Below are 17,226 nucleotides of genomic sequence, written 5' to 3' on the forward strand. Positions count from 1 at the left end.
TCAAGGCTGTATATTGTCACCCTGCTTATTTAACTTCTATGCAGAGTACATCATGAGAAACGCTGGGCTGGAAGAAACACAAGCTGGAATTAAGATTGCCGGGAGAAATATCAATAACCTCAGATATGCAGATGACACCACCCTTATGGCAGAAAGTGAAGAGGAACTAAAAAGTCTCTTGATGAAAGTAAAGTGGAGAGTGAAAAAGTGGGCTTAAAGCTCAACATTCAGAAAACTAAGATCATGGCCTCTGGTCTCATCACTTCATGGGAAATAGATGGGGAAACAATGGAAACAATGTCAGACTTTATTCTGGGGGGCTCCAAAATCACTGCAGATGGTGACTGCAGCCATGAAATTAAAAGACGCTTACTCCTTGGAAGGAAAGTTATGACCAACCTAGATAGCATATTGAAAAGCAGAGACATTACTTTGCTAACAAAGGTTCGACTAGTCAAGGCTATCGTTTTTCCTGTGGTCATGTATGGATGTGAGAGTTGGACTGTGAAGAAAGCTGAGTGATGAAGAATTAATGTTTTTGAACTGTGGTGTTGGAGAAGACTCTTGAGAGTCCCTTGGACTGCAAGGAGATCCAACCAGTCCATTCTAAAGATCAGTCCTGGGTGTTCTTTGGAAGGAATGATGCTAATAAAACTCCAGTACTTTGGCCACCTCATGCGAAGAGTTGACTCATTGGAAAAGACTCTGATGCTGGGAGGGATTGAGGGCAGGAGGAGAAGGGGACAACAGAGGATGAGATGGCTGGATGGCATCACCGACTTGATGGTCATGAGTTTGAGTGAACTCCGGGAGTTGGTGATGGACAGGGAAGCCTGATGTGCTGCGATTCATGGGGTCGCAAAGAGTCAGACACGACTGAGCAACGAAGTGAAACATATATATATGTAATGTGCCTATTACATACCTTACGTATTATGTAACAGATTTTTAGAAAAAACTTTTATGAAATAAATCATATGTTTCCTTAAGTTGAATATAACCAATTATACCTTATTATGGGGCTTTCCTTGTGGCTCAGCTGGTAAAGAATCTGCCTGCAATGGCGGGAGAGCTGGATTCGATCCCTGGGTTGGGAAGATCCCCTGGAGAAGGGAAAGGCTAACCACTCCAGTTCTGGCCTGGAGAATTCCACGGACTGTATAATCCATTGGGTGGCAAAGAGTCAGACACAACTGAGCAACTTTCACTTTCACAATATGAAATTAACTCATAATAACAGGGATGAGAAAGATGTCTAGCAAAATTATAGCTAATAGACACTGTGAAGAGCAAGAGTGTTTGCCTTCACAGAAGCAGTCAATCTGCAAAACACAGTGGCCATGGCAGCAGGGAACACAGACCTGGTCCTCGATGTGGCATAACTTACTGGCATGCTCAGCAGGTCAGAAATCCTTAGAGCCTCAGCTGCTAAAAATTTTAAATGAGAAAAATGAATGACCTGATCTCTTAAGAAAGCTGAAACGTATCTTAAGACTTTATGATTCTATGAAAAATACAGAAATCTCAACTAGCAAGAAGTCAAAGATTTATCTTTTATAATATGGGGAGGATGCAATGTTTTATTTACTATTTGTAAACATCAAATTTCAATTCAAATACTAAGAATATAAGGCATTAAGTCATTGCTCATCACCTGTGATTTGTGCATCAAAACACTCTTGAATATTTTTAGTGGAATCTTCGTTTCATTCTAAATTTTCTCTCCAGTCTCCACCTCTCCAAGTTCCAGGCTTCTCTTTCTTCTGTTACCTACAAAAAGCTATGTTTCAAATTAAAAAGTGCTTACTTAAGAGTGAACACTTGCAGGTAGGGCAACTCCTCATTTCCTGCGGAGGAAGAAAAAGCAGAAAAAAGTTGTTTTTCTATTAGATCTATGGGTCAAAGATGCAGATTAAACGTTGGAATGATATATTGCAAAATAACAGAGCAAAATTTAAATAGCAATTCAAATAAATAAGAATGATTTGTTCCATTTCTTATTAGTTTGTCTTAGTCATTTCTAAACATCATCCTGCACAAATTCATGAACTTACCTGGAGACCCTGGGCCAGGAAGTAGTTAAATGAAGAGGTGCCAAATTTATCCACTCAACTGCCTTCTTTTCCCCACCAAAACGAATGTTTTTAAAACCAAGAGCTAACAAAAGGCCTATATAGAACTACCAGTTTTATTAAGACAAAATAATTTATTTCTAAGGTAGTAACTCAATGAAAAGTGAACATTTTCACCATAATGAGTGATTGCCTGTCATCCCCTGTGAGAATTACTCGATGCATGAAAATACTAAGTCTCTCAGGTTTTGAGGTTTATCAAGCTTCTTGATTTTAGCATTTCTTGAACATATACTGTGTTGGACAAAAGTTTGGTTCAGTTTTTTCCTAGGATGGCTCCAATAGTGCTTGTCTTTAACCTCATTCAAAACAATTTTGTAGGTTGTATTGTGACAGCTGTCTTATCAGCATGCATTTTACAAAAAGTTATCAAAATTTGTGGATTTTTGTGTAGCCATTTTAATATTGAAGATGGAAGAAAACAAGCAACATTTTCTGCATATTATGCTTTATTATTTCAAGAACAGTAAAAACGCAATTAAAATGCAAAACAAGATTTGTGTAGTGTATGGAGAAGGTGCTGTGACTGTGTCAAAAGTGGTTAGTGAAGCTTCATGCTGGAGATTTCTCGATAGATGATGCTCCATGGTCAGGCAGACCAGTTGAAATTGATAGCGATCGAGACATCAGTAGAAAACAATTGATATGTTATACCATGCTAGAGATAACCAACACACTCAAAATATCCAAATCAAGCACTGATAATCAGGCAAAAACTGCTACAGTTCTGATTCATCCACCATATTCACCAGACTTTGTGCCTTCAAATGTCCATTTATTTCAGTCTTTACAAAATTTTCTTAATGAAAAAAAATTTCCATTCCCTGGAAGACTGTAAAAGGCACCTGCAACAGTTCTTTGCTCAAGAAGATAAAAAATTGGGAGAAGACAGAACTGTTAAGTTGCCTGAAAAATGGCAGAAGTTAGTAGAACAAAACAGTGAATATGTTGTTTAATAAAAATTTAAAATGTGTCTTCTATTTTTACTTGAAAACCAAAGGAACTTCTTAGCCCACCCAATACTTTTGAATCTAATCTGATTCAAACCTTGAGACTGATGCCAAAAAAACAGATCTAAGCTCTGCCGACCGTTTCAGGCATTGTCTTGCGTATCAGGGGAAGCACATGCGCAAGGCAGCCGGAGAAGACCCAGGAGAAGACCCATCTGACGTTTGCAGGATGGACTGCAGTGAGACTGGAGATGAGAGACAGATAAGGACTGGGGTGCATCAACAACCAATGAGAACTTCTGGATCAGACCTGTTTCTGCCCTTTGGATGGAATTTAAAAATTAGCACTTTAACATGAACCTGAGGATCTTTACCTGTTTAAGGACAAAGTAATTGCCAACACAAAAGAATCCAAAATAAATGAATGTGAACCTTATATGATAACTCTTCTTCATTCAGGTTCATATATGGGAAGGGGATTAAGGAGGCATAAACTTCCAGTTAAAAAACAAGTAAGTTATGGGGCTGCAATGTACAGTATAGGGAATAGAATCAATAATATTTTAAGTGCTTTTATGATGACAAATGGTAGCTAGACTTACTGTGGTGATCACTGTCTTCGTAATGTATAAAAATATAAAATCCCTATGTGGTATACCTGAAACTAATATTGTAAGTCAAATTATACTTCAATTAGTAAGAAATAACAGGGATCTCATTGGTGGTCCAGTGGCTAAGACTTTTTGCTCCTAGTGCAGGGGGCTTGGGTTTGATCCTTGGCCAAGGAACTAGATCCCCACATGCCGCAACTGAAGAGTTTGTATGTCACAACTGAAGATCTTGCATGCTGGAAATGAGACCCAGCGAAGCCAAATAGCAACTAAAGATCCCACATGCCACAGCTGAGACCCAGCACAGCCAAATAAATATTTTTTTAAAAAAAAGAAAAAAAAATAACTTGTGTTTGAAAAAAAAGAATAAGTAAACCAATATATAAACCACTGAAAGCCACATAAATATAAAAAAATGGTATTAATATGACCAAAGTGATAGGGTGAAAATAAGGTAATTTAGGCAAAGTTTTTAGGCATTTGCATTTTCAAAAAAAATTGTGAGATTAAAAAAAAAACTTATAGTATTTAAAACAGTATTTACAAAATACGTCATTCCAGAAGCCATTTGATTTACATGCCATCATCAGTGAAGCTAATCATGTAAAAAATCTGATAATTGATTTATGTATAATTCTGGCTAAATTATCCCAATGCACAAACTTCATTAAATTAGAACTAAATGCTTCTGGGACTGTAAAATGTAAAAATGTAAGATTGACACAATGACAAACACCTATTTATTGTATTAAATACAAGCCTGAAACGTTAAGTAGATAGTACAGATTTCAAGAAAATTACATTTCAGATTCCCAAAATGTCTTGCTGGTGCTTTGACATGTGAAACACTGTTTTAGAGGCTTTTTCCAAAATTTATAAAAATGCAACACTTGGGGGATATAAAATACACAAAATCCAAAACTTAAAAGTTTATTCAAAATTCTTTTGAATCCCTAAGGTGGCTGTAAACAGTCTGCTTTTACATGTTCATAGCTTAAAGGAATGTGACTATCACAGTTTATATGGATTTCTTGCCCAGGAAGCCCACCAAGTCTACACAGTAGTTTCGTGTTTCCATAACCCAGTCCTCACATTGCCAGTGCTATCCGTACCCAGCAAGGGTCCCTCCTGCCCACTGCTTTTGATTGGTCCGTTCTGAATGGCCAAGTTCAGGCCATAAGACTTCTGCTGACTTTCGAGTTCAACTACAGTTGGCTTCCTTACTGCATCTTTTTTACTACTAGTTGAAACAGGCTTTTCAAAATTCCTGCTGCTTTTGGGAAGCGTACTACAGGCATCACTGCTATCTTGTTGGGGGGGGTTGTACTGTCTCTCTCTGTAGGCTAAGTACGCCCTCCGACTCCGAGAGTGTCCTTCATTACTGCCCAGCCGACTTTTCGGCAGGCCATTCTGCACACTGCCTTCCACGCTCGTGGGGACGTCGTAGGCATATTCTCTGAGGACCGTGAGTCTGCTGGCCCGGTGCCCTTTACTTCTGTTTTTATGATGGCGGCTTGGGTGCATATTTGTTCGAAATGGAACTTCTAAAGGCGCCACATGCATTTTAATATCATTGTCCATTGAATGTTCTGTCAGACTATTGTCGAGCTGAGGCGTGGCATTCAAAGGTAGGGAATTGGTGTGGCACTGGGCCGCGGCAGCCTGCAAGTTGGTTAATTTGCAGCCCTGGGAGGAGTTTTTGAAGCTCGAAGCACTCTTGTTTGTGCATGAAGACTCTGCACTGCTGTTGGTGCACTTGGGAGCCTCCCCGCTCGGCCCGCTGGAGCTGGGGGGCTGCACGTTGACCTGGACTGAATAGGTGCTCCGTCCTGGGCAGCAAGTCATGATCCATGCGAGCCGGACATCCTCCCTGTTGACACAATGGTGAACCACGATGAACGCACTGAGGCTCAAACATGTGGCTCCAAAAAAGAAGCTAAAAACCAAGTCCAAAGGGTAATACAAAGAAACAGCCAAGGCCCCAAACATCCACAGGCCGACATACAAGAGCAAGGTAAGGCTGGCCCCCAGAAGCTGAGCATGGAAGGTGTGTTCGTTTCCCAGGGCCGATGTGGAAATCAGGGACTGGGACATGGAGTCCTGATGATTGACTTCTCCGTTTTCATTGGCTGCCAGCCGCTGCTGCTCCTCGGTGGGCTCCTTCAGCTCGTATTTGCGCTCAGGGTGTCTTTTCAACTGAATAAATATGCTGAGAAAGTACATACAGTTTACGAAAGTGATGAAGCTGGCGGGCCCGTAGAAGGCTCCCAAGGAGGGTTCCCACGCCATCCAGCAACTAGGAAAGAAAATGGAGAACCAGCTCAAATGCTCCATATGTCAAGAAAGTGTTTAAAAAGTTGCAGTAAGCTTTAGTTCCTGGGAAACAGTTCAAGGAACCAACTCAGGTACAAAGAGAACACTGAATACTCACTAGGGTGCATTTGGCCGACTGCCGTAATTCTTGATGTTTGCGGCTGCAGTGATGCCACAAACTATGACGGGTATACCACCACCGATCAGGTAGAACCTAGTAGGGGCAACGATGGAAACAACAGCTCATCAATCTAATTGCTTTAGGTGTACACATTGTAGGATCTCATTTCTGCAGAAGTTATTCCTTAAAGATTAGTCACTATTTCAATAATTCAGGAGAGGTTAACATTTGCAGGCTCCTTTGTTAACAGTAACATTTTTTTTTAAGTTTTTATTTATTCTTGATTTCTTTAGTTTAAAAAAGCGGAAGATCTACCAAGTTTGAGTTGAAGGAAAGCTGATCAGCTTCTGCCACCCTGTGGGCAGGCGAAGTAACACCCAGTTCCTGCAGGTAGGGCTCTGGCTTATACTTGTTTCTTTTAGATTCAGCCAGTGGAGCAGAAAGTTAGTCCACTGCAAAATGGACTTGAAGATCCCACTGTGCCACTGTTCACACTAAAAATGTAACAACATCGTTTATTCATTAATGCCAGGCTAGACCTGCATATTAATGCTTAGCAGGACCTGCTAGATCTAATGTCCTGCTGCTATGTATGCTTATCCTCAGTCAGCTGAAATGGAGGTAAGGAAGGTACCTGGATCCCAGCTGCCCACAGCGCTTGGGCCCTTCCTCACCAACTGCCCACAGACCTGCTGGGAGGAACTGAGGGAGACGGAGTGCTAGCTGGTCCTCTGAAGAACAACTTTTGGGGCAGAGAGGAGCAGCTTCTCTGAGTGCTCTGAAAAGATCCTAGGGAACTTCCTGGCCTGGTGAGCTACCCCTGGGTACGCCAGTCTTAACTCTGCATTTGCCAAGTCCAGAGTCACAGTCAACATGCTGAATTGGCTTGATAAAGGCAATGTTCACAACGCATTTTCCCATATATTTTTTTCTTAGTCATGCTTATGGGTACTAAAAATCTTCAATATGATATTACTGCTGAAAAAGACAGCTAATTACTCCCATAAAACTATGTCTTTTATTCCACAGATTAGAGGAAGGCCAGCATTTGTGACCCTGCCCTTCTTCCTGTTGAACCAATTCATAGCTGCTTCTGACCTGACAAAGAAGCACCAGTTCACCCAAATTTGTCTCGAGTTCCACAGTACTCTCTGCCACTCCTTCCCCACCTCTACTCCAGGACTGCCTGCTACCAACTAATTCTTACTTTAAAGCTTTAAATCTACTTCTCCACTGCTTCTTCCTTCCAGCCTATGTGTATGTTCACGTTTTCTCCATCCTAAAACTTTCCTTCAACTACCACCTTCTTTCTTGCTCCCTTTGGTGACAAACACCTGGAAACAACAGCACCAACATGTGCCTCACCTTTATTGCGAGGTGACGCTGCTTCCAAGCTACCATGCTACTGAAACTGCCCTCTCTGGGGCCAGTAGACTCAGGACAAGTCCCTGCCCATCATCCATGTAGCCCAGACGCTGAGTTTCCTTAAGCTCCAGAACTCAGGGAAAGGACGGCAGCCTACAGGGTGAACCTGACCGTCTAAAGCAAAGGGTGTACCTACCAGCCACAGAGGACTACATAGGCTTTGGCGCTCAGGCTGCCTTTTACTAAACCCTTTGTGTTTTTAATCACCGAACAGAAAGGAAACCCAACAGAAACAAACAGCTGCATGAGGATGGATCCCTGTCTATTGGCCAAACACCATCACCCTCAGGTCCTTTAACACCAGTGACAGGGGTGTCAAATCGCATCCTAGAATCTGGCTGTGGCCAAGCACTCCTTCTGTCCCTTGCCGCTCACTGAACCACTCTCCCCTCAATCTTCAAATGTTCTCTTTCAGTTCTTCCCTTTATCTGCTATGGCCCATCTACTCAACACTGATATGGCCCAGGGATCATTGTTAGCTGACTTTTCCCTGGGAGAGCTCATTCCTTATCAGTGCTTCAATGAACACATGTTAACACATCTCCTGTCCTGTCAAGGGGACACAGAGTGTGTCCTCTCTGCTGAGCACTAGACTCCCCAAATGTAAAATTCCATGAGAAAGTATGGGTGAGCCCACTTCCCCTGTGCTTACCCTCCCTGGGTCCCCCCACCCACTTTTCCTCTGTGACTTTCTCAGTTGATGGATGCACCATCTGCAGAAGGACCCTAGCCAACTGGAGCAGACAACCTGCAGCCACCTTCAAATCCCCATACAGAGCTCCCAAATGCAGCTAGTCATCACTCCTAGAGAAACTGCCTCAAGTTCCTGAACACGTGTCCTCTCTAACCTCCATGCCACTGTGCCGGTGGCAGTCCTCATCTGTTGTTCAGTCACACAGTCATGTCTGACTCTTGGTGACCCCATGGACTGCAGCACACCAGGCTTCCCTGTCCTTCACCATTTCCCAGAGCTCGCTCAAACTCATGTCCATCCAGTCGTTGATGCCATCCAACCATCTCGTCCTCTGTCACCCCCTTCACCACTTGCCTTCAATCTTTTCAAGCCTCAGGGTTGTTTCTAATGAGTCCGTTCTTCACATCACGTCGCCAAAGTATTGGGAGCTTCAGCTTCAGCATCAGTCCTTCCAAAGAATATTCAGAAGTGATTTCCTTTAGGATGGACTGGTTGGATCGCCTTGCAGTCGAAGGGATTCTCCAAAGTCTTCTCCAACACCACAGTTCAAAAGCATTAACTCTTCAGCACTCAGCCTTCTTTATGGTCTAACTCTCACATCTGTACATGACTACTGGAAAAACCACAGCACTGACTACACAGACCTTTGTCGGCAAAATCTCTGCTTTTTAATATGCTGTCTAGGTTTGTCATAGCTTTTCCTCCAAGAAGCAAGCATCTTTAATTTCATGGCTGAAGTCACCATCTGCAGTGATTCTGGAGCCCAAGGAAATAAAATCTGTCACTGTTTCCATTGTTTCACCATCTATTTGCCATGAAGTGAGGGACTGGATGCCCTGATCCTAGTTTTTTGAATGTTGAGTTTTAAGCCAGTTTTTTTCACTCTCCTCTTTCACCTTCATCAAGAGGCTCTTTAGTTCTTCCTCACTTTCTGCCATAAAGGTGGTGCCATCTGTATACCTGAGGTTATTGATATTTCTCCTGGCAATCTTGATTCCAGCTTGTGCTTCATCCAGCCCAGCGTTTCTCATGATGTACTCTACATATAAATTAAATAAGCAGGGTGACAATACACAGCCTTGAAATACTCCTTTCCCAGTTTTGAAATGGGCAAAAGACCCTATGCAGTACTCATGAGGATCTCCTAATGACCTCAGCAGAATTATTTGTAGATGTCTCCTACTTTCGGGCATTCTAATGTATAGCCCACAATTTAATCTGGCCCTCTAAAACCTGAAACTCAGCTTTTACTCTGAATCACGCTACTCTACACCATAAACCCTAGGTTCCAGCCACAGTCAAACCGCACTTCTCAAATCTGTTCAGCTTGCAATATGATCCTGTATTTAAAGTGCTACCTCTGTGCTTTATGTGGTAGTCAAGCAATTCTTAATAGCCCCCCACTCTCCCTGACCCCTCAGAATTACAGTTCCTCTTTGGCGCTTTCAGAGAATGTACTTCCACTCCAGCTCTTACACAGCTACAGTAGTTCTTCTCACACCTGTCTCCTCACAGACTGTAAAGACCTCAAGGACAGGTCTTCTACCCATTGAGAATAATAATTCACTGACAACTGATTTAAATTATGATATTAGGAATAGCACGACACCAAAACTGTTTTTTCTTTCTTGGAGAATAATGACACTGATACATACTTGAGAAGACTGAAATCTACTAAACGACCTCAAGGAAATAAAAACTAATATTTTCAGAGTCTATTCCATGGCCAGTACCATCCGTCTGAAGTGCTTTACACATTAAGTCACTTATGCCTCACAACAAGTCTATGAAAGAGAATCATTCCCACTTTCTAGATGAGATAGAAAGACAAGAGAGGATACAAAACTTCACAAAGAACTCCCAGCTGCGAGGCTGCTTACAAGTCTATTCTTCCACGTTCCAAAGTTCACTCAGCAATTTTTTGTTATGGCCATACTTCATTAAATTTCATATGTGTGGACATTTAACAGAAGATAGTACACGAAGATATTAGATACCTGAGCATTGGTCTTGGTGGAGGTGGCAGCTCATCAGGGTCCTGGCATCTTTTAGCTTTTTTAGTGACTTGTTTGTAGATGTTCCGAGCTGTCACTCCCACCCATAGTACTGTAGCAAGAGTGGAATAATGAAGAATTATTCCAACCTAGAAAGAAGAATACATGAACTAAAATGAAAAAAAAAAAAAAAATTCCCCTTTACAATCAAAATATAATAATTGCCAGTAAACTTCCTCAAAAAGACTGGTTAAGTTATTCTGAATATCTGACTCAGAAACTGTACGAAGGTATATTCTAACGATCCATTCCTTTGCCCGCTAATGAACAAAGAAAGCAGTCTAAAAGGCGTATAATAAAAAAATAAATAAATAAAAGGCGTATAATAGAGACCGAATCTATAGTTGAATATAGGAGGCCCATGGACTACAACTTATACCTAAGATGACACTAAACATACCATGGAATTCACTCCTGGACAACAGTAAACCAAAGCCATGTCTCTCATAGATGCTATGCTATAAATTAGAGTCGAGTTCCTAAAGTCTATTTTAAAGAGGAATGCAGAGGTGAAGGGTAAGTGAGAGTGAAAGCGAATGCCACTCAGTCTGTCCAACTCTTTGCAACCCCACGGACTATACAGTCCACGGAATTCTCTAGGCCAGAATACTGGAGTGGGGTAGCCTTTCCCTTCTCCAGGGGATCTTCCCAACCCAGGGATCGAATCCAGGTCTCCCACACTGCAGGTTGATTCTTTACCAGCTGAGCCACAAGGGAAGCCCAAGAATACTGGAATGGGTAGCCTATCCATCCCTTCTCCAGGGGATCTTCCCGACCCAGGAATCAAACTGGGGTCTCCTGCATTGCAGGTGGATTCTTTACCAACTGAGCTATCAGGGGGACGTCAAGGGTAACTGGAGGGCAAAAGTCACAGTCAACAGAGAATAAACTTTGGAGTCAGAGACCTGAATATTTCTAATTCACAGCTTTTATGTATCAAAATGGATGGCAAGCGAGCAGTATAACAGATCGGTGATTATTTGAAATGAGTGAGCTCTGGAATTAACAATTTTGCCTGGTTTTAAAACCAGAATCTACCCCTTGTGACACCTAAGCAAACTCGCAGAATATCTCAAGCACTGTTCTCATTTGTAAACTGAGGATAATATTAAAGTACCATAAGGCTTTAAATAGGACACCCTATATAAAGCATTTAGCACTTTGCCTGGTACATTATATGTGATTAAAAATACAGCAATATCTTTATTATTATTATGAGTATGGTTTTAAGAAAATAACGTAAACATTCTTGAAATTAATGTTCCTCATGTGAATAGTAGAAAGACTATCCATCCATAAGCATCCCTAGGGGTTTTTGTAGGGACTGAAAGGGCACAATATCTGGGACATAATAAGTACTCGAAAGGTGATGGAGAACTGCAATATAGGTAAGTGATGACATTGAGTTCCTCCCAGAGGGATGATGGGGGGGCACATTCACCTTGTGAACTGTGTCTGAAGCAACAGCAGTTAGAAATAAAATTCTAGATAGACAAATATGGGGTAAGAGAGGTTTAAAATCTATTTTAAGAAAAATAAATGCATGGCGCAGCAAGGACATAATTCAATTTTCTTATCTAATTCTATCTTTTGATCCTTTCTTCTTACACAATGATTACAGGTGAACTTCTATCAATGAAATTTCCAAGGAAAAAAAAACTTTTTTTTAATTCAAAAAGGATGACTCTCCAATCTCAAGAAAATCAAATTGACATCATCAATCCTAGGTAAGTAACAGAACAATCCAGACTGCTGCCTAAGGCTCATGTTAATGAGACATGAGCCTCATTAAACTTGGTGACATGGAAGTACACAGATTATTCTGCAGGGCAAACACTAGGGTGGTCACTTGTCCAGGGAAGTCACTGTCCTCTCAATGACTGAAAGGGCTAAGAGGGTGATCCAGCCTGGCTGAACCAGAGGGTCGGAGTATCTTCATCTTTTAAAAATTTGTTTGATTTTTATTTATTTGTATTTTGGTAGTGTTTTGCAACACAAGGGATCTTAGTTCCCCAATCAGTGATCGAACCTATGTTCCCTGCAATGGAAACATGGATTCTTAACCACTGGACCACCAGGAAAGTCCTCACAATATCTTCTTCTTAAGCAGAAAACTTGCTCCATGGTTCCTATTAGTTTTACTCACTGCACTAGAAAAGCAAAGCTTACAGATGCAAGTGGAACAAAAAGCATAAAATAACCCTCTGAGCTATCTGGTGTCACATCAAATGTTGTAAATAAAAATAGTATAATTGGATTTGGTGCATAAAAACCAAAACATTCAAAACCAATCAATGATATTGACTCAAAATGGTATCCTCTGTTTCTACAGTGTTCTCCGATGTAGAGGTCAAAAGAATGAGACAAGGCTTCAAATAAGCTTCAAAACAGAAGTTAAAAATATTTTCAACACAGGAGTGCAAGATGGAGAATTTTCTTGTTTTAGATCTAATAGGTAAAACTCAACCTTTAGATTTTGAAGTGTTTCCTATGGCATTTCAAATTTGCAGAGAAGTGTTCATACTTAAAAGATACTAAAGCCTTCCAGTTAAACAATTATTACCAATAGTGGAATTTTAGGGGTCTAATGGTACCTGGTAATAGTCACATAAGCAAATCACCAAACGTTCCATAAGACAGAATAAAGGAGGCACTGAGATCTAGTCTAGCAGCAATGGTATTCCTATCTTTTGGAAAAAAGTTGCTTCCTATTTGGGGATTCCCAGGTGGCTCAGCAGTAAAGAATTCACCTGCCAATGCAGGAGACGCAAGAGACGCATGTTTGATCCCTAGGTTGGGAAGATCTCCTGGAGAAGGGAATGGCAACCTGCTCCAGCATTCTTGACTGGAAAGTCCCATGGACAGGGGAGCCTGGTGGGCTACAGTCCATGGGGTCACAAAGAGTCAGACACAACTGAGCACACATATGTGCTTCCTATTTTATTCTCCATCGGACACTTGGGCTATACTTGAAATACAACCTCTCTGTCACAATTTCTCCCAAATAAATCAGATACATGTGGGAAATTTGTAAATAGTTTGGAAATAATCTAATTTATAGGGCATGTAAATGATTCATTAAATGCAACAGATTAGAACTTAAGAAAGTCACCTTACTTCAAGATATCAATTTTCAAAGGTGCAAAATGGATACAAAAAATTATCTTGAAGAGTTGGACTTTATATGTTACCTAACCATAAACATTCACATACCAGAGATGAGACATTTTAACAGTTGGGTTTTTAACCACCAACAAAACCTATAATAATGCAGCGTACACAGCAAGTGTGCAAAAAAATCTTTAATACTCATAGTCTGATATGAATACATATAAAAATTAAGAGCATCCACTACTGAATGCTTGCTGCTGCTGCTGCTACTTCTAAGTCACTTCAGTCGTGTCCGACTCTGTGCAACCCCATAACCCCATAGACGGCCTCCTACCAGGCTCCCCCGTCCCTGGGATTCTCCAGGCAAGAACACTGGAGTGGGTTGCCATTTCCTTCTCCAATGCCTGAAAGTGAAAAGTGAAAGGGCAGTCGCTCAGTCGTGTCTGACTCTTAGCGACCTCATGGACTACAGCCCACCAGGCTCCTCCGTCCATGGATTTTCCAGGCAAGAGTATTGGAGTGGGTGCCATTGCCTTCTCCAGAATGCCTGCTATGTATGCCAAAATGTATTAGACAATTTTTTATGTGCTTCTATTTTATCCTCTTAGTGTCACAATTTGCTTACTGCTACAGACAAGGAGATGGAGGCTGAAAGAAGTTAAATCATCCTCTAGAGGCCACATGGAGAGTGGTGGGGCAGCAACTCAAACCCAAAGCCTGAGACTCTTCTATTACATCATCCTGGTCCTCAATAAGAAGAAGGCAGTGTTAAGGGTGGGGATTGGCAAGGAATACTCAGAGAGACTGTCATTTGAATCAGGGCTCTGCCACCCAAAGGCCCTAGACTTGGGGCAAGTTATTTCAATTCTCTAAGACTCAATTTCTGTACTAATAAAATATGAGTAAGAACTACCTCCTAGGGTTAATGTGAAAGTTAACATAACATACTTGCAGTAGCTGGCAAGTAGAAAGCTCTTAACATCCATGGATTGAATCTCCCTGTGTATCCTATGTGCCCGTGCAGCAGTCCTCTGGATAACAGACCAGAAGACACCTGAGAAGGTCGGCTGGCACAATAGTTAACAGATGAAATTGTGGAGTGGTAGAGCAACATGGTATCCTAAATATTTGTAGCCAAATCCTTTCACTGCATAGCTAGGAAACCAAGGACCAAAAACTAACGATCACACAGTTATCTGGCAGCACATCCTGACCCAGAACCCAGATCTCCTCCAAACCCTGTTGAGTCAACAGCCTCTTCTACTCTATCACTCAACTTCTCAGTTTCCCTTTGGCTCCTTTTGCAAAAGAAAGTTCAAGGCTACAGCATGCACCCATGGCACCACCCAGAAAGGATGACATAAGAACCAGAGTGGGAAGTCCCTGGCTGGTGGGGCCTTTAATAACCTCAGCCAATTATTTCAGGGAAGAAACTGCATTAGAACCTGTTCACACCATTCATAAAATACATGAGCTCTAAAAGGGAGATATGCCAAAGACAACACCAATCATGTGCACCTAAGAAATGCATGTAGAAGATGCACGCTTCAGGGTTCAGTTTTAGAGATGGAAGACGAGCCCACCCCATTATTTTGCAGAAGAAACATGAAGCCCCTACTAGGTTAAGGGGCTGTCCAGGTGTCTAAGTAGGTAAAGAATCTACCTGAAATGCAGGAGACCCAGGTTTGATCTCTGGGTTGGGAAGATCCCCTGGAGAAGGAAATGGCAACCCATTCCAGCATTTCTTGCCTGGGGAGTCCCATGGACAGAGGAGACTGGCAGGTACAGTCCATGGGGTCACAAGAGCCAGACACAACTGAATGAACAAACCACCACCACTAGGTTTGTTCATGACAAACATGAGCTTGAGCGAGCTCTGGGAGTTGATGATGGACAAGGAAGCCGGGAATGCTGCAGTCCATGGGTCGCAAAGAGTCGGAGATGACTGAGCAACTGAACGGAACTGAGGTTAAGAGACAAGCCACACAGGCTGTTCTGGCAGACACAGCTGGCTACTAACTGAATAAGTATTAGAAACATAAAGTGAAGCAAGTCATGTCTGAGTCAGAAATAATAAGAATGATACTATGTCTTTCACAGAGGAAGAACACTAAAAAAAACAGAAGAAAACAACATATGAAAACATCTAGAAGCCTGCCCACCTCACACTTTTTCAGGTAATTCTTTACCTAATAGACATTCATTCTTGAGGCCCTGAAAACTCAGTGTACTTTCCTATCCTTTTCATTCTAGAAATGGTATAAAATACCATTCAGGATGATGAAAGGCAGTCATTTCTACTATGGCCTCTTTCTGTTCATTTCCTTAGTGAATCAATGAGTATTTTTAGACAGAATTGAGACTATTACCACCATTGTGTGTTGAGTACTCTAATAGTCTATGTTCAAAACAACTCCAGGGTTGAATGAGTTCTACTATTTGCACACAGAGGCCATTTTTGTTCATTTACCCAGTATCTGCTGAGCACCTACTATGTGTCAGGTCTTATACTGATTTTTGGATGAACACTGGTGAATTGAATCAGTACAATCCCCATCCCTGTAGAGCTTCGAGTCCAGGGACAACAAATAGGTAAATACTAGTCAATTATAAAGTTTTGCAGGCACTATGGAATGTTAATCAGCTAGGATAATGAGGGGAAGAGGTGGAGGGACTGCATCTCTAAAACAGTAAACTGAGACCTACAAAGTAAGTGGGAGTCACCCAGGTGAAGAAGGGAGAAAACACTGAGAAAAGAGAAGCACTATCTTCTGTACACTTATTAAGTTGATTTGGGATCCATTACCTAACTTCTTGTAGGCTTCAAACAAGTTTGATTTCAGATGTATAGTAGTGGCCCTAATACAGGGGAATATTCTGCACAGCTAAGAGATAATTATACCAATAACCGTCATAATAATAGCTTACATTACTGAGCACTTACTGTATACCTGGTACTCTGGAGTCAATTAATTCTCTCAACAATTCCTATATACACACACATACATATTTGAAACTGTTTTACATGAAGAAAATATTGGATTCATCATCAGCCTTAGGTTAATGACACATTCTAATGACTGAGCCGAGCACACAAGCATGGCCTGCCTTTATTTAGTTTCTTAAATAGTTTTTTATGTGTCCACCAACCTATCAATAAGACAAAAGGCAGGATCTTGACAAAAGCCTGTATCAGCACCTAAGAACCCCTGCACCCAAGGTAATCATCACCGTTTATCCTGTGCTTATCATCCCTTTGCTTTCTTTCTTAAGATTTTACTGCACCTATGTGTTTTCATTAAAAGTATGCTGTTTCATTTTAGTTATGTTTGTCTTTATAAAGAAAAATATCAGGATGAATGTAATTTATGGGACTTAATTTTTTCACTTATATTCCTGAGACTGACTCACACTGCTACGCCTTGTTGTAATTCATTAACTTTGACTCTTGCATAATATCACCATTTATTCATTCACTCTCTCAGTGATGGGCACTTGGGTTGCTTCCAGGTTTCCGCTACGGTGTAGACTGCTGCTATGAATATTCACAGGCACTCACTCTAAGCCCTGTAGTGGGACTGTGTAAAAGTTTACCTGTATAAGGTAGAGCTCCTGGAGTCATCCACTTACATTCCTACCCAGTATGTATAAAATATGTGGATCCACGTGTTCTTCAATACTTGGCACTGCCGGGCTTAATTTTTGCTGACAGAAAAGGCATAATATGGTAGTGATCTGAATTTGCATCTCCGTCACCACCAATGCCGTGTACGCTGGTCCTGTGTCTCTTCTCTTATGAAATGCCTGTCACTCTC

The 17,226-nt window shown here is 41.4% G+C and overlaps 1 protein-coding gene across 2 annotated transcripts in view; it reads right to left on the reverse strand.

Moving 5' to 3' along the window:
* Window positions 1-4,416: 4,416 nt before the first annotated feature.
* ADGRA3 (adhesion G protein-coupled receptor A3) overlaps window positions 4,417-17,226 on the reverse strand; it is a 132,304-nt gene continuing 119,494 nt past the window's right edge. For both annotated transcript variants that reach the window (XM_027544170.1, XM_027544171.1), the window contains exons 17-19: window positions 10,244-10,389; window positions 6,125-6,220; window positions 4,417-5,989 (exon numbers count right to left, since the gene is read on the reverse strand). In XM_027544170.1, coding sequence (XP_027399971.1) covers window positions 4,747-5,989; window positions 6,125-6,220; window positions 10,244-10,389 — 1,485 coding nt within the window. In that variant the 3' untranslated portion in view covers window positions 4,417-4,746. The remainder of the gene's footprint in view (window positions 5,990-6,124; window positions 6,221-10,243; window positions 10,390-17,226) is intronic.

This window comes from Bos indicus x Bos taurus, chromosome 6 (genome assembly GCF_003369695.1).
Source record: "Bos indicus x Bos taurus breed Angus x Brahman F1 hybrid chromosome 6, Bos_hybrid_MaternalHap_v2.0, whole genome shotgun sequence".
In the NCBI taxonomy this organism is placed as follows: Eukaryota; Metazoa; Chordata; class Mammalia; order Artiodactyla; family Bovidae; genus Bos; species Bos indicus x Bos taurus.